This window comes from Acomys russatus, chromosome 17 (genome assembly GCF_903995435.1).
Source record: "Acomys russatus chromosome 17, mAcoRus1.1, whole genome shotgun sequence".
NCBI classification, from domain to species: Eukaryota; Metazoa; Chordata; class Mammalia; order Rodentia; family Muridae; genus Acomys; species Acomys russatus.
Window position 1 is genome coordinate 42,565,474 of NC_067153.1, and position 25,300 is coordinate 42,590,773.

General features: G+C 53.2%; 1 protein-coding gene across 2 annotated transcripts; it reads right to left on the minus strand.

Moving 5' to 3' along the window:
- Positions 1 to 2,269: 2,269 nt before the first annotated feature.
- Sun2 (Sad1 and UNC84 domain containing 2) lies at positions 2,270 to 19,579 on the minus strand. 2 transcript variants are annotated; one of them, XM_051159999.1, is made up of 18 exons: positions 19,407 to 19,579; positions 16,693 to 16,854; positions 15,805 to 15,995; positions 15,500 to 15,640; positions 14,688 to 14,783; positions 14,297 to 14,390; positions 12,764 to 12,837; positions 11,004 to 11,131; positions 8,229 to 8,483; positions 7,620 to 7,697; positions 7,197 to 7,240; positions 6,565 to 6,730; positions 6,033 to 6,254; positions 5,673 to 5,757; positions 4,925 to 5,040; positions 4,667 to 4,834; positions 4,359 to 4,451; positions 2,270 to 3,388 (listed from the first exon to the last, which is right to left on the minus strand). In XM_051159999.1, the coding sequence occupies exons 2-18, from the start codon at positions 16,815 to 16,817 to the stop codon at positions 3,275 to 3,277; spliced, it is 2,190 nt and encodes a 729-aa protein (XP_051015956.1). In that variant the 5' UTR covers positions 16,818 to 16,854; positions 19,407 to 19,579; the 3' UTR covers positions 2,270 to 3,274. The 2 variants fall into 2 exon arrangements, with proteins under 2 accessions (XP_051015956.1, XP_051015955.1); XM_051159998.1 differs by having other exon boundaries at positions 12,764 to 12,843; positions 19,407 to 19,578.
- Between the last annotated feature and the right edge of the window lie 5,721 nt (positions 19,580 to 25,300).

The window sequence follows — 25,300 nt, forward strand, 5'->3', positions numbered from 1 at the left end:
TCTGCCTGCCCTGTGCCCCTGGTGGCACCTGAGAGGAACAGGGCGTCTAGGAGCCCCACTTTGAGAGTACAAGTGCTCCACCAGCTATTTTGAACCGCACTTCCTTCATACAAAGCCCTGCCTTTGGGTTGTGTGGACTCATAGAGTGTGAGGGAGGCAGGCTGATCACAGCCTGCTGCTGCTGCTGCTGTTGTGGGCTGGCTTGCTGACTCCACGCTGGGCATTGCTGCTACCGTCGCTGAGGATGAGGACACTGAAGCTCAGGGAAGGGCTGGCTCCAGCGGTGTTAGCTCCTGCTCACCCTGCAGCCCTTGCCCAGCCAGCTAGAGGCCAGCCCCCTGACTCCCACTCTTCTCACCTGTTCTTTGTGGCTCTGGTTCACCCGGGCCAGTGCCTTTGTAGTAATGGGACTACAGTATGGCACATGGCGCAGTGGCAGCTGTGACTTCATATGCACTGGGCCACAGTAGAGCCCATCTCATCTTAACTGTGCCCCCGTAAGCATCAGTGGTCATTAGAACTGTTGTGTTCAGTAGCCATAGCTACCAGTCTAGCCTCTGGCCTTCAGGGAGGTAGATCTGGGTATGGCCAAGGGAGCTGACTAGACTCAGTGTTGAACTGTCATTAATAGGGACTTTAAAGATCCCTGCAGAACTTAGCCCTTTCAGTTCTCCACTTAGAGAAAATACCAGCCCATTTTTAGTCAATAAAGAATAAACTTGTTAACCCATCAATCTTGTAAGTGCAAGGAAGAGCCAGCCTTTTTATGTGCAACTTCTGTTTGCAGTTTCTTTCTAGGACTGAGGCTGTGGGGTAGGGTCGGGTGGCCAGATCCTCACATCACATGTCGGCATCTGTTGGGGCTCATTGGTACCTAGTACTGAGACGATATAACAGGAATGTGCTATGGTACCGGGTGTATTTGGCTGAGGTTGAGGAGAGTTAGGAAGAGAAAGGTGTGAGGCTCAGATGCTAAGCAGCCAGGGGATTTGAACGGGCCAGGTAGCAAAAGCACTGAGCCCTAGTGGTGTGTGGCAAGTGACAGGGCTGTTTGCTGGGACGCTTCCTGCCCAGTGACGTGTCTTATGGAAAGGAGTGTGAGCACAGATCCAGTGTCCCTGGGCTCTGGGCCACCTTGTACTCCAGCCAGTGCCCTCTCCTCCCTGCTCACCAGTCCCTGCTTTTACTTCCTCAACCATGGCAAGGACTAGCTCTGGGCAAAATGCCATGGTCAGTAGGAGGCTCCTGGTGAAGGGTCACCCTGAGCTGAATCTAGGTAGCCATCAGGGTGTCTTCCCCAGGACCTGGCAGATCCTGGCTGTCTGTGTTTAAGCAGAGATAGGAAAGTCCTCCACAGAGGTGCGTTTTTGTTTTTGTTTGTTTCTTTGTTTTGTTTTGTTTTTTTGGTTTTTCAAGACAGGGTTTCTCTGTGTAGCCTTGGCCATCCTGGACTCACTATATAGACGAGGCTGGTCTCGAACTCACAGCGATCCGCCTGCCTCTGCCTCCCGAGTGCTGGGATTAAAGGCGTGCACCACCACGCCCGGCTTTGTTTTGTTTTTCAAAACAGGGTTTCTCTGTGTAACAGCCCTAGCTGTCCTGGACTTGCTCTGTAGACCAGGCTGGCCTCGAACTCACAGGGATCTGCCTGCCTCCCTCCCAAGTGCTGGGATAAAAAGTGTACGCTACTGCACCTTGCCCACACAGGTGTTCTGGAAGCTCCTAAAGTCATCTCATTCTCTCCTGCCAGCCCCTAAATCCAGGAGCACTGCAGTAGATCTTAGCTGGGGTTCAAGTTCATCCCAGTGGGTTTTGACCTGTGTTGCTGAGCATTAGAACTGAGCCTTTGGGTGCAGTGGTTTGGCTGAGAACTCAGTCCCTTGTATCCCCAAAGAACAGCTGAGTCGCTGTGACAGCCAGAAAAAAAGGACAATCCATTGATCCTGGGCATCCTTTATTTTTTTGCATAGGCATAAATTAGAATCTAGAGAGGTTTGTTTTTGTTTTGTTTTTAGAAAGAATCAACAGTGCAGCATTTGTGACAGGAGAGCGCAAAACAAGTCCCGAGGATAGGGCTGTACAGGTCCCCATTTCGCCAGAACACTTAGCCGGGCTTTGCCTGTAGCTCCCCTGGGTCCCTTCCATAGGCCCCTCTCAGAGGCCAGGACCTAGAAACTGAGTACCAGCTGGTGCCCCTCAGAATGGGGCTAGGAATCAAGCCTGTAGCTTTTCAGTTAAAAAAAAAAAAAACAACAAACAAAACCAAAAACCTTGAGAATTCTATATATAATACAGCAGGGTTGTTCGGTCTAAAAGCCTCTTCCTTTCCCGACACAAGGTAACTTGCCAGGCTCCCTCTCAGTCCCCATCAACTGCCCCCATAGAGAAGGAGCCAGAAAGGAAACAATCTAAGTAAGAGCTGAGAGCCCCAGGAAGTTGCTTTAGAGCCGACAGGCCCCTCACTAGGGTCTCATTAGATGGGGTGGGCTAGTGTAGCCCCCTCCACCTGAGACCTTGAACCACCCCTGGCTATTGGCACTGGACCAGGAGAACCCACACAAAGTCATCTCTCCACTCTTCTAGACTACCCTGATAGAACGGCCCCAAAGACAGGCCGAGGTTCTCCCCTGGGCACTGGAAAGCTTGCTGTGGAGCACAGGCAGGATGCAGCAGGAATGGAGCAAAGTAGACTCCACATCAGGAGAAAAAGCAATGGTCCCCAGCACTGTACAGCCCTCAGAAGCACACAGGAAACACCGGGGGCCCTGTGGGTCATGGCACCTGCCACACTGGAGGAGTACAGCAGCCTCTGAGTCCTTCACCAGGCACCTGCCAGGGACAACCCCAGCTGCACAGTGCTAAGCACTGTCCCAAAAGGCCACAAGACCCCCAGCTCACCTCCCTGGGACTCTGGCTTGGCACATCCATGGCTTTGGCACCTACCAGGAGCTCCCTGGTGCCAGTCTCTTCACCAAATATAGTCTCGCTTCCTGGCTCCCAGTCTTCCGAAGTATTCTACATATATACACCCTGGTAGGCACCTAGCTCTAGGGAGAGGACGGAGAAAAGCATGGGAGCCTGTGGATGACCTGGAGGCGCTTGGCTGTGCAGGGAATCCTACACGTGCTGCCTCTACGTTCTCACTCCTGGAAGTCAGCACTATCAAGCATGTGCGGGTAGTGGTGGGGTGCTTTGCACCTACTCTCAGCAGGGGTAGCTGCTGGGAAGAGTGAGCCTCCCAGATGGCTAGCAGCAGGCACAAGGTCTCAGAGGGCTAGTGGGCAGGCTCTCCATGCACCCGGAAGCGGTAGATACACGTATACTCAGGGTGGCCCCAGTTGGTCAGGATCCGAAGCTCCACAACTTGGTATGTGGCCATCTTAGGGGCCTAGGCAGAAAAGAGGAGTTCAGTGTCACAGTCCCTTGACATCTCACCAACAGAGAAGGCGGTAGGGTGGGAGAGAGCCACTCCAGCAGTCAGATGTCTCCTGCCCCGGGCCTCGAAACAAAAAACTGAATTTCTAAAGTTTCTGTCTATTTCCTGGAACAAAGTTTTCCAGGCCAAAGGCCCTCAGGGAAGACTTCAGGGTTCCTAGGACCACTACCCACAAGCCAGCCCTTGGTCCGAATGTGAACAGTCTGTATCAGAGAGCAGCACCAGTGAATTCACTCCCAGCCTTGGTTAGCCTTGTCACAGTTTGCTTTTTCTCAGGGGTCTAGCCTGTACTCTGCTTAAAGCTATAGTGTTACGGGCAAAGAGCTGGCTCAGTCAAGAGCACTGGCTACTCTTCTATGTAATACAGGTTCAGTTCCCAGCATGCATATGGCAACTCGTAATCGTCTGTAACTCTGGCTCCAAGGGATCCAAAGCCCTCTTCTGGCCTCCTGGACCACCACACATAAATGCCTAGTACACAGACACATATACAAGCAAAATTCTCATTAAAAAAAAAAAAAACAATTAAAATGAAATGAGCTACATATATAGCTCCAAAATCTGCCTCTAACAGGCCTAGGAGATCTGATACTGACTTCTATTTAAGCCATAGGCCCTGCCTGAGACCCTGGCTGACTGCAGACTGGTCATCTGGAATACCCTTCACAGTTACATCCTTGTCACACCCTTCCTCAGTAAAGCTCACTTCAGCCAGCACCTGCTTAGGAAGCTCTGGGTGCTACTATATCTGTCACTGACAGGAGGGACATCTCTACACTAGACCCTGAGGTAACCAGGGTGGGAAGCCAGGTCCATCCCTGAACCCTGTGTCCAGCAGTGTGTCCAGCAGTGCAAGTACTGGGAGATGTCTGCTGTTGGCTGGGAGTGTGAGGTGCCACCCCACAAGCACGTGGTGCTGTACCTGGAAGTAGAAGGTCTGGATAGGCTCCCCATCCTGGTCATAGGTAAATGTGCCAAGACGCGTCCCTTCCTGCTGCAGGTCTTCATCAAAGCCCTGCAGAAAAGCATGCAGGGATGTGGAAGAGTCAGGGAGGGCCACCTCACTCACACCTTGGTGTCTCACTGCAGCCTCAGACAGCCGTGCTGAAGGGCCAGGCCTCTCCCTGGCTCTCCTCTTTTAAATGCACTAACTCTCTCAGTGCCAGAGCCACCACCGTGTGATTCTCAGCAAAGACACCCCCACCACCCCAACACAGATCAGGTACTCACAAAGATGGCAAAGTCCTTGGGAGCACTGGAGATAGTGCTGTTGGGTGACAAGGCCCTGGGCACGTGCTCTAAGGTGACGGCCGTGGGGCGGATGCGGGCAGAGAGGCGCACCACTGCGAAGCCCTGGGGTCCCTGGAAGGCCCAGCAGTTGCCCGGGTGCACATCTGGCTGTATGGGGGGGAGCATGTCAGAACAGAGCCTCCAATCCAGGTCTGACTGGCTGAGATAGGGCACCCCCACTGTGCTCAGACTGCCCACCTGGAGAATGACTCGTGGTGACTGGGAGTGGTACCACAAGGGGATGCCGAACAGGCTGAGGAGGGCCGTCTTTGTCTCATACGTCTCAGAACACCGGGTGCTGATAACACTGGCGCCTGTTAGAAAGTTTTCAAAATGGTGAGCCAGGTGTGGCTCGGGGGAGGCAGAAGCAGGTGGATCTCTGTGAGTTTGAGGCCAGCCTGGTCTACAAAGCAAGTCCAGGACAGCTAGGGCTTTTACACAGAGAAACCCTGTCTCAAGAAACCAAAATAACTAAATAAAATTACAGTGGGAGCCAGGTGTGGTGGCGTATGCCTTTAATCCCAGCACTTGAAGGAGGCAAAGGCAGGTGGATCACTGTGAGTTCAAGTCCAGCCTGGTCTACAAAGTGAGTCCAGGACAGCCAAGATAACATAAAGAAGCCCTTGTCTACAAAAACAAAAACACAAACAAACAAAGAACTTACAGTGGGGAGGCCCAATAAGCTCAAGTAGTTCCAGGGAAGAGACTGCCACTGCCTGTCTCTAAGAGCATGGGGACCAGCACCTCAGGCCCAGCCCTTAGCTCTAACCCAGACTCACAGGGTCTCTCCCAGCCAGTGATCCATCCGCTCAGTACCTCATGGCTTCCCTCAGCCATCCCTGGCCTTGGTTGGGAGTCTAGGCTGGGTGTCTGGTTGCCTGGTGTACTTGGGGCCTAGCTAGAGTAAGGACTAAGATAAGGCAGAAGTGATGAAGGCAGCACACACCTCCTGATTCTAGGGCGTAGTCCACCATTCCAATACGGTCCTCACTGTAGCGCTGCAGGGCCTGCTTGACGATCCTGTGCACTTGCTAAAAACATGCCCCCAGCAGACGGTTAGGATGTGAATGGGGCACTGGCACTGCATGTGTGTCCATGGACTGACCCTGCTAGACTGGCACCAGTGGTACCCATGCAGGTTTGTACACACCCACCACCCACACTAGGCCCAGAACATACACCCGCATCTCCAGCCAGGAGGCTCCATCACGTATGTCCTAGAACACACGGAGAGCTGGCAGTGGGAGCCTGACGACTCTACAACGTCCAGGGTAGAAAGTGCTTTGGCAGGGAAGTTGCCCCTTACCTCCTCTGTCACCCCAACCACGCCTTCTTTCTGCAGTGTCTGTCCCAGAGAAGCAGCAGCCTCCCGGGCCGACTTGCCCTGCATGTCAGCCATGCTGGCAAGGATCTTGCTCTCCAGCTCCTGCAGCTGAGCCTGCATCTCTTCTCTCTGTAGGAGCCCGCTGCGGGCACCCCTGTCTCGGAGAAGGAACTGACTGATCCAGTCTGGGAACTGGGATTCCACCTAGGGACAAGGACAGTGTCACTCAGAAGCTGGAAGCAATGGTGGCAGGGGCTGCTATGGTAGGGTAGGTGGGTGGGAGGGGGGAGGGAGCAGAGCCGGAAGAGATGTCAGAGGCTGGGAACTACACCCAAAGGAACAGTGACCAGGAACAGGAAGCATTCCCACAGAGCCCAGGCCTGCATCTGTCCAGCTGTGAATGTCCCTCCAGAATGACAGGCCAGGGACACTGCTCCAGATGACCTCACTCCTCCCCAGGTGGGTGGCCTCAGAGGGAGAATGTTCGGCAAGGCTCTGGGTATTTCCTACTCACATCAGCCCTGGCAGCCTGGATCTTCTGTGGCAGAAGTCCCACTTCATCTGCCACTGAGTTCTGCTTCAGAGTCAGGGCCGCCAGCTCTTGCCTCAGGCTGGCTAGCTGGCCTTCCAGCCGTCCCAGCTCCTTCACAGAGCTCTCCTGGAAGGCCTCCTGGGTCATCCTAGTTCCAGAGGGAGGGAAGCAGGTAAGGCCATGCTGAGGAGAGGGAAGAGGGTCCCCCTGACAGACTCCTGCCATTGTGTGAAGGAGCAGGGCTGCCCTTGGAGTCTGGCAGCAGAACACAGCTCAGGAGCTTGTGAACTAGCCTGTTGTCTTAGAGCTAATACTCTGGCCCGATTCCCTTTAGCTGTGGAGTGCACAATTCACACAGCCTCCCATGCATTCACAGCTTGGTCATGGGGGCCGAAGGCACACCAGCCCACAGCACACGGAAAAGGCCAGCCAGCCCACAAGCTCCAGTCTCACTGCAGTGCCTGGCCTGCCATTCCCAGTCCTTACCAACCTGCCCTGTACCTTAGAGGCTGCAGCCAGCGTCCTAAGCTAAGTTGCAACCATCGTTCCCCAAGGGCCCAGGCAGAACCCTAATGGGGTGGCAGAGCAGGCCTTGGCCAGATGGCAGCCATTACCTTTGCCACTCTGTCTTCAGCTGTTGGACCCGAGCTTCAGACTCCTGGGAGCAGGAAGAAGGGACAAATACAAGAAATGGTGAGTATAGAGAAATCTGAGGGCCTGTTCTATATGGGAGATCGCTGCCTCAGGGTCTCCCAGCCCTTTCAGCAGAGATCAAACCACATAGGTCCTGTGAGTCTTGCCCCTTCTCACTCACTTGCACCTACGTAAGGTTATGTTCACTGAGCGTAAACACACCTAACCCAACTACCATCCTTGCCCCATGCACATTCCTGGGGCCGCTGTGGAGCGTGAGTTGAGCCCTTGGAGAAGGCATGTGATTACCCCCCTCATACTCAACACCCCAGCAGTACTCATGGAAGAACCAAGGACAGTCTGGGTGAGAGCACCAATGCGGGGCTTCATGGATGTCCGCTCACCTGAGAGGCCTGGACTATCTTCTTGAAGAGGTCTTCTGAGTCCTGGTGATGCTCTGCCCTCAGGGTAGCCAGTTCTTCCTGCCCATGAGGAGGAAACTCAAGTCTTTGTGTTTGTTTTCTTGGGTGTTTTTTGGTTTTGTTTTGCTCTGAGACAGCATCTCTTCCTGTAGTCCTGACTGTCCTAAAACTTGCTCTGTAGACCTGGCTGGCCTCAAACTCATAGTGATCTGCCTGCCTCTGCTTCCCAAATGCTGGGATTAAAGGTGTGCGCCACCACACCCTAAGAGCCTGAGGCTTGACAGCTGCCCTATGGAGGAACATTTGTGACTAGGACATGGCCTAACTGGGCTGCTGGGGTTTTAACTTGCAGGTTTCAGTTCCTGGCCTTATGCTATGAGCTCTGAAATACAAGGATACTTTACTGGTGCCAGGCAATGTGCCAGGCACTCCCACCATGGTAATGGATCTTTTCCATGTTGACAGGGTACCTGGCAAGTGACCCTATAGGACACACTACTGTCTCCCTCATGCTCTGTGGGGCCTCCTACACCCCACATGTGCACTGTCAGGGATGTGCAGTCCCACACCCAGGTAGCGTGGTTTCCTCACCTGGATGCGAGCCACCGTGTCCCTGCGCAAGTCCTCCTTCAGGGCAGCTTCACGGCGGCTCACCAACCCTTCTAGGAGAGACAGGGTATCCTCATGGCTCAGACCATTGCCACCTCCATGACCAGCAGCCCCCTGCCGCAGCTCCAGGCGTTCCAGCCGTATGGCCTCCTTCTGCCAGTTGGAGGAAAACTCAGCAGCAAGAGCTTCCAGGCGCCGTTCGAGGGAGTGCACCCGGGAGAGAAGCTGCTGCTCAGCCTGGTGGGGCCAGAGGGAAAGAACAGAGGTGTGGGCCCAGAGGAGCCTACCACAGGCTTCCTGAGCACGGCCACTCAAACAGTGGGTACACGTCTTTGACCCCAGCATTTGGGAGGCAGGGGCAGGTGGATCTCTTGAGTTTGAGGCCAGTCTGGTCTACATAGTGAGTTCCAGGACAGCCAGGACTGTACAGTGAGACTCTGGGGGGTGGGGGAGCAAAACTAGCTGGGGCATGGCTAGTGGCTACAGCACGTGACAGGCGATTCCTGGTGTATGCTACACACACACACACACACAATGTTGTCACCATCAGATCCCAGTGTGGAGGGAAAGGTGGTTGGGAGAGGAAGTCTGAGGACAAGGACTGGCCAGGAAAATTTCCTGAAGTTGTCAGATGGTCATGGGCCCAGCTGGGCAGCCTCCACTCCATGTCATGAGTTGTAGAGGGTGGGGGAGGGTCTTTTGGCTTTCAAGTGCTTTTGCTCTTCCACATAGATGACTACACCAAAGGAGGAAATGCTTCGAAAGCTTTGTTTTTTTCCTCCTTTAAATGAATGCCCTACAGAGAAGACCCTACCATTCGGACCCAGGGTGGCATCTGATACTGTGTCATGAATTCTGAGGACTATTATTGGCCAAACAACCAAATCTTTGCCAAGGGAAATTACAAAATGCAATCTACCAACTGGCCTTTAAAGGGCGAAGGTCGTTGGGGCAGAGGTCTCAGGCTGTAGACATTCTGCTTTAAACATGCTTGCATGGTTCAGAAGGCAGCAAACCCAGAACCCCATTCCCAGCCCACCTTACCCTGGCCCTGCCATCACCTCTCCAAACCAGCTGTCTTCCCTGGGGTCTCTAAGCAAGCAGAGGCAGGCTGAGCTCTGTTCCTGGCCTTGCTTCCCCTGTTCACATGAAAGTGGCCCAAGACTGAGGTGCAGATGACTGGCTATGCCATGATTTTAAGAAAGAAGATCATACCTTGCTGGAACATATGATTTAAATTATGGCAAGCTTAATTCAGCAGATACAAGGTTCAAATCACTAGAGGATCAAGATGGGGGGAGGCTGTTTGTTTTCTTGGGAGAGGGTCTCACTCTTAGTCCAGACTGTCCTGCGGTTTACTATGTAGCCCAGGCTAGCTGCAAACACACATGGTGATTCTTCAGCCTTAGCCTCCCAAGTACTAGGACTACAGGTGTGACCCACTATGCCCTGCCATGTTCATGTGTGTGGTGTATGCAAGTGTGTGTGCACATGTATGTGCAACAGAGGTTGATGTAAGATGTCTCCCTCTATGGCTCTCCACCTTATTTTTTGAGACGAGCTCTCTCGTGGAACCTGGAGCTCACTGTTTTAGCTAGGCTGACTAGCTGGCAAGCAGGAGCGCCGCCTGACTCCACCCCCTGCTAGGGTTACAGGCATGCACTAGTTGTACAGGGGACTTGAACGCAGGTGTCATACTCACATGGCAAGCACACTGTGCACTGACCCAGCAACCCCAGCCCTGGGACAGAGTTTTTGGCGACATGCATTTCTTTCTTTTTTTTTTTTTTTAATTTACTTATTATTTATACAGTATTCTGTGTGCTTATGTGCCTGTATGCCAAAAGAGGGCAGCAGATCTCATTGGAGATGGTTGTGAGCCACCATGTGGTTGCTGGGAATTGAACTCAGGACCTTTGGAAGAGCAGCCAATGCTCTTAACTTCTGAGCCATGTCTCCAGCTCCGGTGACCTGTATTTCTACTACACTCTGGTTGTATGTCCACCTGTCACCCTCCACTGGCTGCAGGCCCCTGGAGCACACAGCTTGAACCCACCCCAATCTAAGACACTGACCACCGTCTCCCATGCCCATGTCTGCAGCCGCTGCAGCGTGACCTGGCAAGCTGCCTGCTTGAGGGCCTTCCCTCGCCTCGCCTTGCCTCCCTCTCCTTGAATCTGCTCTGGTCCTGATACTTGCTTCCCCAGGCCCTACCCCATCTGGCTTATTTCCCCCTCCTAGAACACAGATGAGCTGCTATGGGAGCGAGCGAGCCCTGGCTAGCTTGACAGGTGAACAAAACTTGTGGGGCCACTTGCCCTGTAAGGGCCTAGGGCAGCCGGCCCACTAAACAACTAGTACAGCCTGTCCTAGCACAGGCCAGAGGGCCCACTGGCCCCCCAGACTCTCAGGTACTACATACTTGAAGTCTTAAGCTATAAGTTTAAGTTGGGGGAAGGGTGGGAGGTGCTTGATCAGGATGTTACACACAGAGGCCCATGCCAATATGGAGAAATCACACTGAAAAGCAGCAATGCCGTTTGCCAGCCCCTTCCTTCTGCTTTTTGAAGAGGCACATAACTTTTGAGTTATTGAGTTGTGTTTAAAGGAAAGTTAGTGCTCCCCCCCCCGCCCTCCCCCATGACCTCCAACACCCAGGAAAGGGTGTTGTAGTTTTGCAGCCTTAGGAGAGCTGAGGTGCCTCCTACCAAGTCAGGCCAGAGAAGGCTGCACCTCACCCTCAGTACCCCAACTCACCTGGAAGTGCGAGGAGGCATCTCTGGATTTCCACGCCTCAGGTGGCCTCCTGCTCTCCTCTGCTGCCCACCAGGAGGCCACAGCTGGTTGCAATGTCTGCAGCCCCAAGGGGTAAAAATACCAAGCACCTAGACACAGGGAGAGGGTGCTTACAGTCTTCTCAGGCGTGGCCTGTGTCACTCAGTGTGAGTCCTGCTCTACCAGAGGTGGAAATGACACCCTCACCCTCACAGCACCCTCTGGGTTCCTTCCCTCATTTGGCAGATGGACTTGGGATAAAGCATCTTTCTTTACCAGTTGCAGGTTCTCAGGGGTTGACCTCAGGCCACTGCAAACAGTCCCCTGGGGAGCTTTGACAACAACTAGCATTGGCTGCCCTGTCAGGCAGAAGGTCTAGCTGGGTCTGGTGGCCATGTGTGAGGCAGTGGGCTTAGCAGCTCCCCTGCTCTGCCTGATGCCGACCCTGGGCATCTGCATGGGAACACAGTGCCCGCTTCAAGGTGGGACTCAGAGGGCCCAGGATCAGGGCCAAGATTGCAGCCACAGAGAATGAGAGTGCCTGACTTCACATTCGCCACTTATCGGCCATGGACAGGGAGAGGAAGGAAGTGTACACAGCCACTAGGCTTGAAGTTCCAAGTGGACATGGCCACATACACGCTCCCTCAGTGGGTCTGGGCCCTCTCCACTCGCTCCTCCATGTGCCTTGGCTATGATGCTGGCTCTGTCAACCCCATGAGGAAAGGGTGAAGCTCAGATTGAGCTGTGTGTAACACCTGGGAAAGTGCTGTCAGGATAAACACTACACTATTGTGAGTAATAAAATAAGTATTATGTTAAGGGTGATGCCTAGTTTCCACTGTATGAACAAGTTGTTCTTGTAACAGGAAACCAACATTTGGGAAAATGTCCTAGTCTCTTACTAATAAAAACAAGTACACTGGGTGGTGGTGGCTGCTGTACATGCCTTTAGTCCTAGCACTTGGGAGGCTGAGGCAGGTGACTCTGTGACTTCAAGGTTTTCAGAGTGAGTTTTAGGACAGCCAGAGCTATACTGCGAAATGTCTAAAAAAAAAAAAAAAGGCAGCAAAACAGAAGGAGGAGAAGGAAGAGGAGGAAGACCATAAAACCAACTCTCTTTAAAAAAAAAAAAAAAAGCATTGCTGCTGCAAGCAATGAAAGTGAGGAGCCTGGGACTACACAGCCAATTCCTGTGCAACAGGAAACTCAGTGAAATTGTCCAGTGAGAAGTGGAACACACAAGGCAAAGATGACAAAAAGGTTCTGTGACAGGCAGCATGAGGCAGAACTGTGGGTAGGTGGCTCTTACTGTCCCAACCAGAGCCTTTCTGGCTATTTTCAGAGCTTCTGGCTTGAAGGCAGCCAAAGGTTTCACTTGATCTTGTAAAAACAATCCACTCACACACACTCTGTCCTGATTTGGAATAGAGGAAAATAGCTGCTCCTAATAATAGCTCTGAGTTCTTGTTTGCTACCCAGAAAGTGGCTATCCAGGGGCGCGTTCCTCCCAGAGGCGCCCTGTGCTATAGCAAGAACAAGGTCAGGAGATGAGGCATATCCCCTCTACCCTGGGACACTGTTGGAAGGGGCAGCCTGAGTCAGTAGAGGCTGTGGGGAGGGCTTAGGGGAGTGGGGAAATCAGGCTCAGGGTTCTGCCTGGCCCACTGGATCAATGTCAGCCCCACATCTGCCACACCCTACCCCTGCCTCTAGCGTCCCTGCCCTCCATCCCTGCTCACCGTAGGTCAGACCAGTCAGGAGGAGCAGGAGCAGGAGGAACCACAGGAAAGTCTTCAGGTTCAGTGGGAAGTGCCTGGACCTCGAGAGGGCAGACAAAAGGCAGACATCAGTGGGATCTGGGCCTCCATGCTCCACTCAGTCCCTTGGGACTTTTCTAGAATTCTAAACTAGAGTTTGGGCTTCTCATGGGACCTGGACCAGACTAGGTACCTGTAGATCCTAAGAGTTATAGGGAAATTTTGGTTGTATGAGTTTTTAAAACTTACTTTTTAAAGATTTATTTATTATATATACAGTGCTCTGCCTACATGTACACCTGCAAGCCAGAAGAGGGCATTAGAGCACATTATAGATGGTTGTGAGACACAATGTGGTTGCTGGGAATTGAAGTCAGGATCTCTGAAAGAGCAGACAGTGCTCTTAACTACTGAGCCATCTCTCCAGCCCATAAAAACTTATTTTTGCCAAGTGTGGTGGTGCATGCCTTTAATCCCAGCACTCGGGAGGTAGAGGCTGGCAGACCACTGTGAGTTGGAGGCCAGCCTAGTCTACAAAGTGAGTCCAGGACAGGCAAGGCTACACAGAGAAACTGTCTCGAAAAAAGCAAAAAAACAAAAAAACATATTTTCAATTGTGTTTATGTGGGTGTATATGTGTGTATGTGTGTGGTATATGTATGTGTGTGTATGTGCGTGGTATGTGTATGTGTGTGCTATGTGTGTATGTGTGTGTGCACATATGTATAGATGAGTGCAGATGCTTTCAGAGTCCAGAAGAGAGCATTGGGCCCCCTGGAACTGAAGTTACACACTGTTGTGAGTCACCATGTGGGTGCTAGGAATTGAATTCAAGTCCTCTGGAAGGTCTGCCAGTGCTCTGAACTGCTGGGCCATCTTCTCATAGCCACATACACTTATAGTTTTTGAGACAGGGTCTTAATAGGTAGCCCAGGCTGACCTGGCCTCCCCATATAGCTCAGGCTAGCTACAGACTCTCAGTTCTGACTGATTCCTGGCTCTCTCAGGTTCTTTGGTGACTGTCCCTCTTTCCAACAGCACTAGCCACGCTCTGTGACCTGGACTTGGCAGAGGTGCCTGACCTCCTGGTTTAGCCTTTGTTCTCTGCCCAAGGGACATAGTCCTTAACCTCTGCCCTGTTGGTTTGGGGACTTGGGGAATGGCCCTACAGCATCCTCATACATGAGCAGGAACCCCTGGAATGTAGCCTATCACGGGCTTCCTGAGAACCCCTCTTTTGTGTTAGCGCCTCACGGTTTGTCAGTGGGAACTAAGGCACCCTTTCTGTGAGGATTGGAATTGCCTGGACTGGGTGACACTTGGTTCTTAGGAAGGATGCAGGTGTCCCAGAGTACTGCTGGGAGGGTTCTCAACCAGGAGGGAGAAGCTCCCTAACCCAAAACCTACATGTAGCCTGGGGCACCTTCAGGGAATGGTGGACCACATTCAGGCTTAGATGCTCTAGCAAGCCCCGTGGTACCAGGTCTTTCTGATTCATCATCCAGCCTCACTCACCTGGTTAAGACGAAGACATCCAGGAGGGAGGCAGCGGTCGTCAGGCGGTACCAGGTGGTGCCAACCCACCAGTACAGAAGACCAAAGAGCCGGCCTGAAAAGTGGCCATTAAGCCGAAGACTTGGTCATATTTAGCACACTGCCCTTTCCCCATCTGCATGCTCCCCTGGCCAACCCCTGCCAAACTTCCTTTGCTCTACTCCACAGTGACTCCTTTCCCTTACCCAATCTTCCTATACCCCAGCCAAGTCTGCTGTGGCTCCTGCTCAAGCCTGCTAGGGGGTGCCCACAGCCCTTGGCTCCCAGCGGTTGTCCCCACACAAGCCTTTCCCAACTATAGCCTGGGTGCCCAGTCACAGACACAGTAAGAAGTGACACAGCCAGCACCCACCTGGAAAAGTGACCAGAGTCCAGACAAAGGAGCCCGCCCGAGATGCTGCACTCCTTATCCCAGCCCCTGAACCATGCTGGTCAGAGTCCGTGTAGCCTGCAGGGAAGGGGAGGCAAACAAACTCAGCTCCTCACCAGCACAGATTTCTCCAAGCCTCAGATGTAGAACCTAATTTCTCCTTGAGTGCAAGCCACCCATCCTCAGCCCAGAGTGTCAGACTAGCCCAGCGCACACTAGGTCAAGGAATGTTTGTGAAGTGACAGGATGGGAAGTTTCCAACATCCTAGACTGAACCTAGGACCTGTGCTTGCTCGAGCACTGTGACTCTGAGCTGAGTCCCCGGTCCTGACATTTCATTTTCCCTTTGTACCTTGCTGACAATCTCTAGGCAGATGCTTAGAACCAGACAAGGGAATCACTCCTGCATGTAACAGAAATTACAGAGTATTGACCATTCTTGAGCCCCAGGTTAAAGTGCCCAAAACACAGAAGTGTGGTTCTGGTCACTGACAGACCCCTGGAGGAGGGTCCTACAGACACACAGTCCTAGTGAGGGACAGCTTGGACCAGGAGGGAGAGCTTTGATGCAGACACCCAGTAAGGTGTGCACAGGTGTGAACACACACACACAAGAGAGAGAGAGAACAAGAACTACCCAAGGCCAATGTTTGCTAGGCAAATTCTCTAGCTCTCAGGGAAGCTGTGACGTGCCCATGACATGTGAGGTTACCTCACACTGTCAGGGTGCCCCTTGCCCTTGGTTCCCTGTAGCCCTAGAACCCACTCACATGGGATAATGAGGCAGAACCCACCTGCAAAGTCGTCTTCTGAAGAATAGCCCGAGGAAGAGCCGAAAAAGTCCTCTGAGACCTTGCTCTCGGTGGTGAGCCCGTTGGCTTTGCTGCTCTCGGAACCACCTGTGCCTCTCCTCCTTCTCCCCCGCAGGTCCCCACCTGGCAGGAGACAGGGGCTCTGATGAGCTCCCACAGCCTCCACCTTGCTGGGCCTGGGGCTGAGGGGTATGCTCCAAGGAGCATCCCCTGAGGGGCCTCTTGGGAACACCAAGAGGGCAGGAATTTGAAGACCAGGTCTCAGGAGGGAGATCTGGGGTACTCACTCCAATAGGGCTCACTGTGTGGGCGGTCATCCAGGAGGGCGCTCCGGGCGAGGGAAGCAGCCCGCGGGCTGCCTATGTAGGACTCCCGAACCACAGACTCGCTGTAGTAGGAGGCGTGGGAGTCAGAGGTGGGGCCCAGCTGTGGTGCTGGGGACAGGCGCTTCATGTTGCTGGACTTCCGCTTCAAAGTCCTGTGGGACAGCCACGAGGGGAGAGGCAGGGAAGTGAGCCCAGCCAGGAAGGGAAAGCCAACAGCCTTGCTTTGCGTGGGTAGGCCTTGTTGCCAGGCGACCAACAACCCATCTACTTCTACTTCCATCACAGGTACTTACTGCTCAGCTCCTAGTATCTATCGCTGAATCCCACCAGAGATGCTCATCACTTAGAGACAGTGCCAGCATCCGACCCAAGTTCCTAACTTCAAAGCCAGATCTTTTCCCATGTTCCCAAGTGGGACTAGGCGTTTCCATTAGCCTACTGAAAAATCCAGACAAACCTGACCTGGCCTCCTAGACCTAACCAGAGCCTCAGGGGTTCATGGATGACAAGGTGCTGTTTCCCTGAGCGCCCTGCGGCCCTACAGATGGTGAGATGTGAAAGTGTGGGCCTAGGAAGGTGGCTGGACTGCCACACCCATCCACAGTCGCTGCTGTGAGCCCATCTTACAGCTTCGGTGTTTCCTGCCTGGCTTCTGTGTGAAGCTGCCTCTCCCCACTTCCTGTTCACTAAACCTGAGGCTGGGTGGCCTCTGCTCACAGCGGGTGCAGAAGGCAGCATCCTGGGCCCTACATCCTTACAGGTGTGAAGAGAGGCAGAATCCTCTAGATCAAGCAACTCATCTCCATCCACAAAAGCAGCCAAAGAAAGAGCAGCTGGCTCTTTCCCTACCTGAGAGGACTGTCTTTAAACAGGGTACTTTGGCTTCCAGCCACAGAGCTTGCGCCGCTGCTGCTGCTGCCGCCGTCATTGTCATCCTGGGAGTAGCGCGTGAGACGCTGGCTTCGTCTTGACATGATGGGGCAGGATGGGGACCCTCTCCTGAAGGGGAGACTTGGGGCAGAGGGAGACAAGACAACATATAAAGAGAGATACTGGCACGACCTTGCTGCAGAGACTAGATGCCCTGTGCACTCAGGAAAACAGTCCTGCGACATGGGGCATCCCTCTCCACTCACCCCTGCTGCCTTGGGGTTTACTCAGGACTCAGGGAGTCTCTTCTGTGGCCCTTTTCATAAGGTTTCCTAATGTACAGGTTGCTTGTCTTTATCCTCCTTGGCACCGAGTTCTGTGGGAGCCAGAATTGAGCCTTGCTCAATCTCTAAGGTACAGCAGAGACTGACTCATGACAGGTACTGGGGTGTGCCTTCCAGCCCCCCACACCACCCAGTGCTTTATTCTCTCAAGTTGTCCAGCTTCGCATACCCACTGCTCCCCTTCCATGGGGGTATATTTTCCTTTCCTTTTTAAATTATTTATTTTTATGTGCATTGGTGTTTTTCCTGCATGTATGTCTGTGTGTGAGGGTGTTGTATCCTTGGTACTAGAATTACAGACAGTTCTGAAGCATCATTGTGTGTGTGTGTGTGTGTGTGTGTGTGTGTGTGTGTGTGTGTGTGTTGGGATTTGAACCTGGGTCCTCTGGAAGAGCGGCCAGTGCTCTTAACCTCTGAGCCATCCCTCCAGACCCCCTCCTTTCCTTCCTTTCAGCCACAATCACTGGTGTGCAGCCCCAGCGGCGTCCCGATTGCAAAAACCCTTCCCACCTACACTGCCATTGCACTGTAACATCTTGATGTGACCGTGACAATGATAAATGACCACTGGCTGCCTGGCTCCTTGCCTACTCACTAATGACCCTGGCACAAGCAAGGTGGCCATCATCCCCCATTTACAGAGAGGAACCTGGGACACTAGGCTGTGGCTGGGAGCCAGGTCCCTCTGCTCGGACCTGACAGGCTGCAAGGCCTGGTCACTTGCACTCCAAAGGTCTAAAGGTTTGCAAGTTGTTTGGGGACGCGTTACAGTTCCAGGTAACATACTCTTGGAATCCGGCTGCAAACTGTGAGGCTATGCAGCCTGTTACACAACGAATATTTGTTAACGGAGGAGGAAGGGGAAGGCGGAGCTGTGGTGTGTGTGGTGTTGCAGTCAGGCTGGCCTACAGGACAGTCAAGACGTGGGGTGGGGCTGAAACTGACAAGAAGGCCAAGGTGAAAAGACCTGGCCAGGGACAGCCTTGCACCGCACGAGAGAAGGTAAATGAATCTTTCGGAGCTGGGTCCCGATTTCAAATCTCAGATTACCAACACCGGAGTGAGTCTCGGAGCCTAGGCTAGCAAGGATTACAGAACAAGCTCTCAGCTACTTGAGTTCCCGGGATCTTTGTATCTCTGTATACTTTGTATCACTTCTGATACTCCTGATGGACACTGACCTCCCAGCCGTGAGAACCACACTTCAACCCGGACCACACAAACCAGAAGGCCAGGTTTATCCAGCTAGAAAGACAAGTAGCCTCCTGTCTGGGCTAACTGGCATCTTCCCAGGTGGGATGCACGTCTGGCATCCTTCACTCACTACAGGTTGGTAAAGGGATCAACCTGATAGTAGCCAAAGCAGGAAGTTGGCCTGGGTCCTGGGTTGTATTCCAGCCCTTATATGGTAGCTCCACCCACGACTGCCGCCCCCACCTGACAGCTCCAGATGCCCACATCCCCTGTCCCGCTGCCGCACATGAAGCCTTTGCCAGGGTTTATACAGTAGCCACACTGCTCTTGGCAATGATCTAGCCATTCTGAGGAGGTGGGGAGGTGGGGAGCTGAACACTGCCAGTGTGCCACCTCCCAGCACCCCCCAGGGCTGTATGAGCTGTATGGACCTTATCTTTAGCTTTCGTACTTCATCCTGTTGTCACAAAATAGTTTACCACAGCGGCCATCCAAGTTTCACAAGATGACAAAGGTCTACACTGTGGCAAGCCGCTAGGATAGACACTCCTTCACCCAGCCAACAGTTACAAAACCCTCAACTAAAAACGTCCTTTCCTACTTCAGAGTATTCATTACAACCGAGATATGACCCCTGTCTTGGGGAATCTTATATGTGACATTTCCACACCGCTTCCCCTAGGAAAAAGTGCTCCCGGCGCTCACCCTCCGTCCTGTCTCTAAGTCACACCCCTGCGCGCCGCGAGGGCTTTGTTTTGGTTTGGTTGGGTTAGGCTGTTTTGGAACAGAGCTAAATGGGCCTCCCCCCCCCCCCCCCCCCCCCCCCCCCGAACTGTGACAGGCGGCGGTGGCGCAGGCTGAGAACTTCCAATGCCAGGACTTGGCCTGTGGCACTGCCCTGGGCCGGTTTGGGGCGGCTGGGTCTTAGCTGCCCTCCTCCCGGGAGGCTACTGGGGAAGTCCCGCCTGGGGACAGCGCCCTCCCCATGACCGGGATGCGTCAGGGCGCCGGCCGGCGGGTGGCCCTGGGCGTGCGCCGTGTAGCAGGAACTGGAGTGGTCCGGCTTGGCAGTTCAAGGAGGCGTAGGCCCGCACTTCAGCCAGACCGCGATCCGGGTCAGTGGGCGCCGGGCCGTGGGCCCACCCCGTCCCTTACCTTGCGTGGCTCTTCCCGCGACGAGGTCCCCCGGGCGGTGCCGCGCGCTGGGCCGAGTCGGGCCCGAGTCTGGGGCTGCGACTCACGCGGAGCGGAGACGCGGGACGGCGTGGGGTGGGTGAACGGACAATGCGGCCGGCGGAGGCCCGCGCTGCGCGAGTGGGGCAGGGCGGTGCGCGCGTGGCCGAGTGTGTATGTGTGCGCCTGTCAGTCAACGCTGACAGCCCGCAACTCATTGGCCTGGCCCAGCTGGCCCGCCCCGCCCTCCGCCGCCGCCTATTGGCTGGTTTGAACACAAAGGCTCCGGCTCGGCCCGCCCTCCGCGTGGGCCTTGTAGTCCGCGCGTGGGAGGTGGGGGCTAGTACCACCCCCGGGCTGTGAAACCTGAACATACCCTGGCTCACCCCTGCCCACGCGCGCCCAGGGGTCACAAGGCTTTAGGTAGTGGTGTACACAAGATGTCAGTGGGAATTAGCCCCGGGAAGGGTCCCTGTCCCGAGGCCGAAGGTAGGTGCGTGGATGGTTTGGACACTTGCTACTTCTAACCGAGTCTGCCCCTTTTAAGAGAAGGAAACAGATTCGTAGAAGTTTTCTGTTTCTTGTGTAGAGCCACCCAGAGGTGAAATTGAGATTAGAAGATTAATACTGTTTTGTTTGTTTGTTTTTTGGTTTTTCGAGACAGAGTTTCGCCGTGGAGCCCCAGCGGTCTTGGACTCACTCTGTAGACCAGGCTGCCCTCGAACTCACAATGATCCCGCCTGCCTCTATCACTGGCATTAAAGGCATGCGCCACCATACCCGGCCATATTGTTTCATTTTAAGGTTGGATTTTGTGTTCCAGGATGGACAGGATAGTACCCAAATTTCAGAACCACTGATTTTTGCTGTTTGTTTGTTTTTGCTTTTCGAGAAAAATTTTTACTGTGTAACGGCCCTGGCTGTCCTAGAACTCACTTTGTAGACCCAGCTGGCCTCGAACTCTGAGATCCGCCTACCTCAGTGCTGAAATTAAAGGCTTGTGCCACCATGTCCAGCCAGAAACCCCAAGTTTCACAGAAGCTTTTCTGTTTTAAGGAGGGTGCCATCCACAGCCGGTGGCAAGAAAAGTTAGGGCTGACCACACATCCTTCTCCTTCCCAACCCCCTGGAATAAGTGCCCGATTCCCTGTTACCCAATGCCCCCACAAAGCCGCAGGTTCGGCTATGACAGGACACATGGGTGCAGTCTTTTGGGGTTTTGTTTGTTTGTTTTGTTTTTTTGGGTTTTTGTTTTGTTTTGTTTTGTTTGTTGTTGGTTTTTTGAGACAGGGTTTCTTTGTGTAGCCTTGGCTATCCTGGACTCCCTTTGTAGACCAGGCTGGCCTTGAACTCACAGTGATCCACCTGCCTCTGCCTCTGCCTCCCGAGTGCTGGGATTAAAGGCATCCAGGCTAAAGGAGGGACTCTTAATTCCCTGTTCTGTCCAAGCTCAGATCAAGGAGACCTCCAGTGCACAGCATACTTCTTTTTACTCCCAGGTGCTGCTCTGTGGCTCACTGGCTCGTGCCCATGGGCTGGCTGCAGGCAAGCTCTCCGTGTGTGGTAGGCCGCCACACATGAGCAGGTGCTAATCCTGGCTTCTGTGATTGGAGCCTGAATGGAAGAGCTTCTCAGAAATGATTAAAGGTTTTGGAGTGAGATGATCCGGGATTATCAGGGGCCTTGTGACTAGAATTCTTTTCAGGAGAAGGCAGGGCTAGGGGAAAGGGGGCAGTATGGATGGATTCCTGACAGATCACACATTTCAAGTCTCCAGAACTGACATTTCTGTCACTCCAAGTCACCAAGTTTGTACCCATTTGTCATAGCCACCGTGGGGAAATGAATGTGGGGATTTAGGGAACTCTTTGCCTTTGGTATTCCACACTCTCGTGCTTGTGCTGGGATCCTCACCGTCTGTCTCCTGACCATTGTCACCACAGCCCCTATCAGGCCTTCAAGATAGATTACAGACCTGTGTCCCCTTCATTTCTGCCTCTTGCCACCCTCCATCCCTTCTGGAGAAATCCGTCATTCATAAGGCAGCCTTCTCTCTGCCACCCTTGGGTCCCTGTTACTTTCCCTGTCTTTTCTCTCATCATTCCAGTGTTGGGGAGGGGGGCTTGCCCCAAGAACAGGAGGATCACAGAGGACAACCCTGGCCATGAACGGCTGGCCACATTCTGACTGTTTTATTTGTTTGTTTTTGAGACAGTATTTCTCTGTGTAGCCCTGGCTGTCCTGGACTTGCTTTGTAGACCAGGCTGGCCTCAAACTCATAGAGATCCACCTGCCTCTGCCTCCCAGAGTGCTGGGATTACGGGCGTGCACCATCGTGCCCTGCCACATTCTGACTTTTTGTCTTTTTTTTTTTTTTTTTTTTTAATTTATTTATTTTAGTAGGCCTCTAGTGGTGCCTTCCCTCATATTATAGCTCCATGATTGGAGCACAAGGGCCTGGGTTCCATCTCCAGCTCTAGAAAAATAAAGTTATGTTTCTACCCATGTGGGTATAAAGATGATACTTTATTATTATGTGTAATGCTTTTCTTTTTTTTAAATTTTATTTATTTATTTTTAATGTACATTGGTGTTTTGCCTGCATGTATGTCTGTGTGAGGGTGTCAGATCCCCTGGAACAGGAGTTACGGACAGTTGTGAGCTGCCATGTGGGTGCTGGGAATTGAATTCAAGTCCTCTGGAAGAGCAGCCAGTGCTCTTAACTGCAGAGCCATCTCTCCAGCCCCGGTTTTCTTGATTTATAAGAAATCAACATGTACTTGATGTTCTGGTTTGGTTCTCTGTTGCTGTGATAAAACACTGGCAAAAGCAACTTAAAGGAGGAAAAAGCTTCTTTGCCTCACACATCTGTTGCAGTCCATCACTGAGGGAAGTCAGGGCAGCTGCTGAGGCAGGAGCAAAGGTAGGAGCAAAGGCAGGGACCATGAAGAGATGCTGCTTCCTGGCGTGTTCCCCATGGGTTCCCTCAGATTGCATTCTTTTGGGGGGGGGCTTTTTTTTTTTTTTTCGAGACAGGGTTTCTCTGTGTAGCTTTGATTGTCCTGGACTCACTTTGTAGACCAGGTTGGCCTCGAACTCACAGCGATCTGCCTGCCTCTGCCTCCCAAGTGCTGGGATTAAAGGCGTGCGCCACCCCTACCCGGCTTCAGATTGCATTCTTATACTACCCAGGACTGCCTGGATAGAGACAGTGCCGCCCACAATGGGCCCTCCCACATCAATTACCAATCAAGAAACTCCCCTCTCAGACTTGCCTACAGGCTAATCTGATGGAGGCGGTTCTTCACCTGAGGGTCCCTCATCCCAGATAAGTTTAGGTTTGTGTCAAATTGGCAGAAACTAACCAGTGTGCTTGATGAAGCTGCCTGCACGAGACATACCAAGAGTGAGATAGAGCTCAGTGGGGTGAGCCAAAGACTACACCGCCCCCACCACAGGACCCGCGGGACGGTCCCTGCCTACTGGCCCCCTTCTTCTCCAGGAGAGTGTGGGAGAAGGTCTACTGCAGTGGAGTGTGGTGGGACAACGTCAAGGACTCTATTACTCTGATGTAGGCCAAGTGCCCTGCTTGCTCATCCAGGGTAAGTCACATAACCTCTCTGAACCGTTTCCTCTTTTTATAAAACGCAAATAATAAGTCGTTCTGTTTGCCACACCAAGTGACTGTGGCCTTGAAGAAGTTAATAAGGCCTTCTGGACTCTGCTGCCTCCCCGTGAGGTCAGGCGAGGAGAACAGCAAAGACTTCAATGCACAGGCATTGTGGGGCGGACACAGGGCCCTCAGTTCGTCCTTGACCTGTAGCCAAGGCTGGGGGGCTTCCCTTGGTACACCCCACGTGGTGGTGGAACGAGCTATGTGACTCTGCTTACTTCATGGCCAGTGACAAGTGCTCAGTGCTCTTGTGGGAAGCCCCCTCACCTCTGTGCAACCAAGGCCACCTCCACATCTCCCCGCCCCACGTCAGCATCAGCCGGCAGTTGGGGTGTTGGCGTCTGTCATTTAACCATCACAGGCCGACTTGGCAGGGCGGGGACTTTCATGTCATGTTTTCTGGGTACACGAACAGGTTTGGCAGCTATCAGAGGGTGGGAACTCCTGAGAAACTGGTGCCCCCAAGTCCCAGGGGCTGTTTCTCTGCCTCCTTTGGGATCTGACGTGGGATGCGGCTGCACCCTACCCACCCCTGACATGGTACCCACAGGCTCTTTGATCCAACAAATTGAAGAGTCTGTTAACAGAGGCCAGCCCAGTAAAGCTGTTTTATGGAAGGAGTCTGCTTGGAGGAGAGAAAGGCATAGGGAGTACATGCTACAGTAGGTCAGGGATGTGGGTCTCTGACTGAGGTGGACACTCCCAGGCACACAGCAGTTGGTCTAGACTCTTTGGAATGACCATGTCTTCATCGTCTCTGACCCCCATGCCTATTACAGTGTCTGGTGTCTAATAAATGCTCACTAAGCACACCTTCTAGGACTTCGGTCACTTGACTTCCTGGCACAGCCTTCAGGTGGCCTTGGATGCAGTGTCCCCCCCCCCCCCCAACTCCTGACCCTCGTGGGCCTCAATTGCACTCCCAGAGCCTTGCCCAAGGTGTCTCTGAAGGCTAAGGCCTTGCCCGGGTTGGGCTGGGGCCTGGCTTGTCCTGCCAATCATTCAGTGACAGGTTTCTGGGTGTCTCCCCTGACACTTCCCGACTCATGTTGCCAGGCAGAGCTGCGGCTTCCATGCTTGCTCCCACACACTGCACGTCCCTCTATCCCTGTGCCCCTTGCTCTCTATTCTGGGATGGGCCCTAGAGGAATGGCCTGCATGGACTGAACACCCAGAAGGAAGGCGGGGGCAGGCCTAGGGTCCTTGAACATGGCTGTATAGGTCAGAGCGCAGGTGTTTGTCCCATGGCTATGGGAGGCTGTTCTTCTGACGTAAACAGAAGCTGCTGCAGCTGCTGCAGTGACATTACTGACCCAGTGCTTCAGAAATCTGTCTCGTGACTCAGACACTCCTAAAGAACAAGTGGGTATGTTGTTTAACTTTTGTCAACCTTGATGTCCCCATCTGAACAATGTAACTGATGTGTGGAAAAGCTTAGTATAGCGTGTGGACCACGGGGAAGGCTCTATCAGTGGTGAGGTTGGCATTTGGTTTTGTTTGTTTCATTTTGTCTCATTTTTTGAGACAGGGTTTCTCTGTGTAGCCCTGGCTGTCCTGGAACTCACTCTGTAGACCAGGCTGGCTTCGAACTCACAGAGATCCACCTGCCTCTGCCTCCCCTAGTGCTGAGATTACAGGTGTGCGCCACCACGCCTGATTTGGTGCTCAGTCATTGCAGCTCTGCTCTGGCGCTGTCAGGCTGGACAGGGCATGAGGCTGTAGGGATGAACTTTGACCAGATGCAGCACATCATAGCACAACCTAAGTCCCAGGCGGGTGCCAGGCCACAGCAAGCCCCATAACCAAGTCCTGAGTATGACTTCAACAGCATATGTGTTTTGTTTTTAAGTTCTCTCTCACGGCTAGGAAGATGGTCAGCCAGTAAAGTACTTGCTTTGCAAGCATAAGGACCTGAGTTCAGATCTCCAGCAAGCACACAAACCGGTTTATGGGCCAGCACTGGGGAGGCAGAGAGAAGAGGGTCCCTGCGATTGGCTGGCCAGCCAGCCAATCCGTGAGCTCTAGGTTCAGTGAGAGACTGCCTCAAAACTCAAAGTGGAGCAGGCATAGTGGTGCTTGCTCTTTATCCCAGCACTCAGGCTGCAAAGGTAGAGGGATCTTGTGAGTGTGGGGCCAGCCTGACCTACCTAGTGAGTTCCAAGCCAGTCGGGGTACATAGTGAGACCCTGTCTTAAAAAAAAAA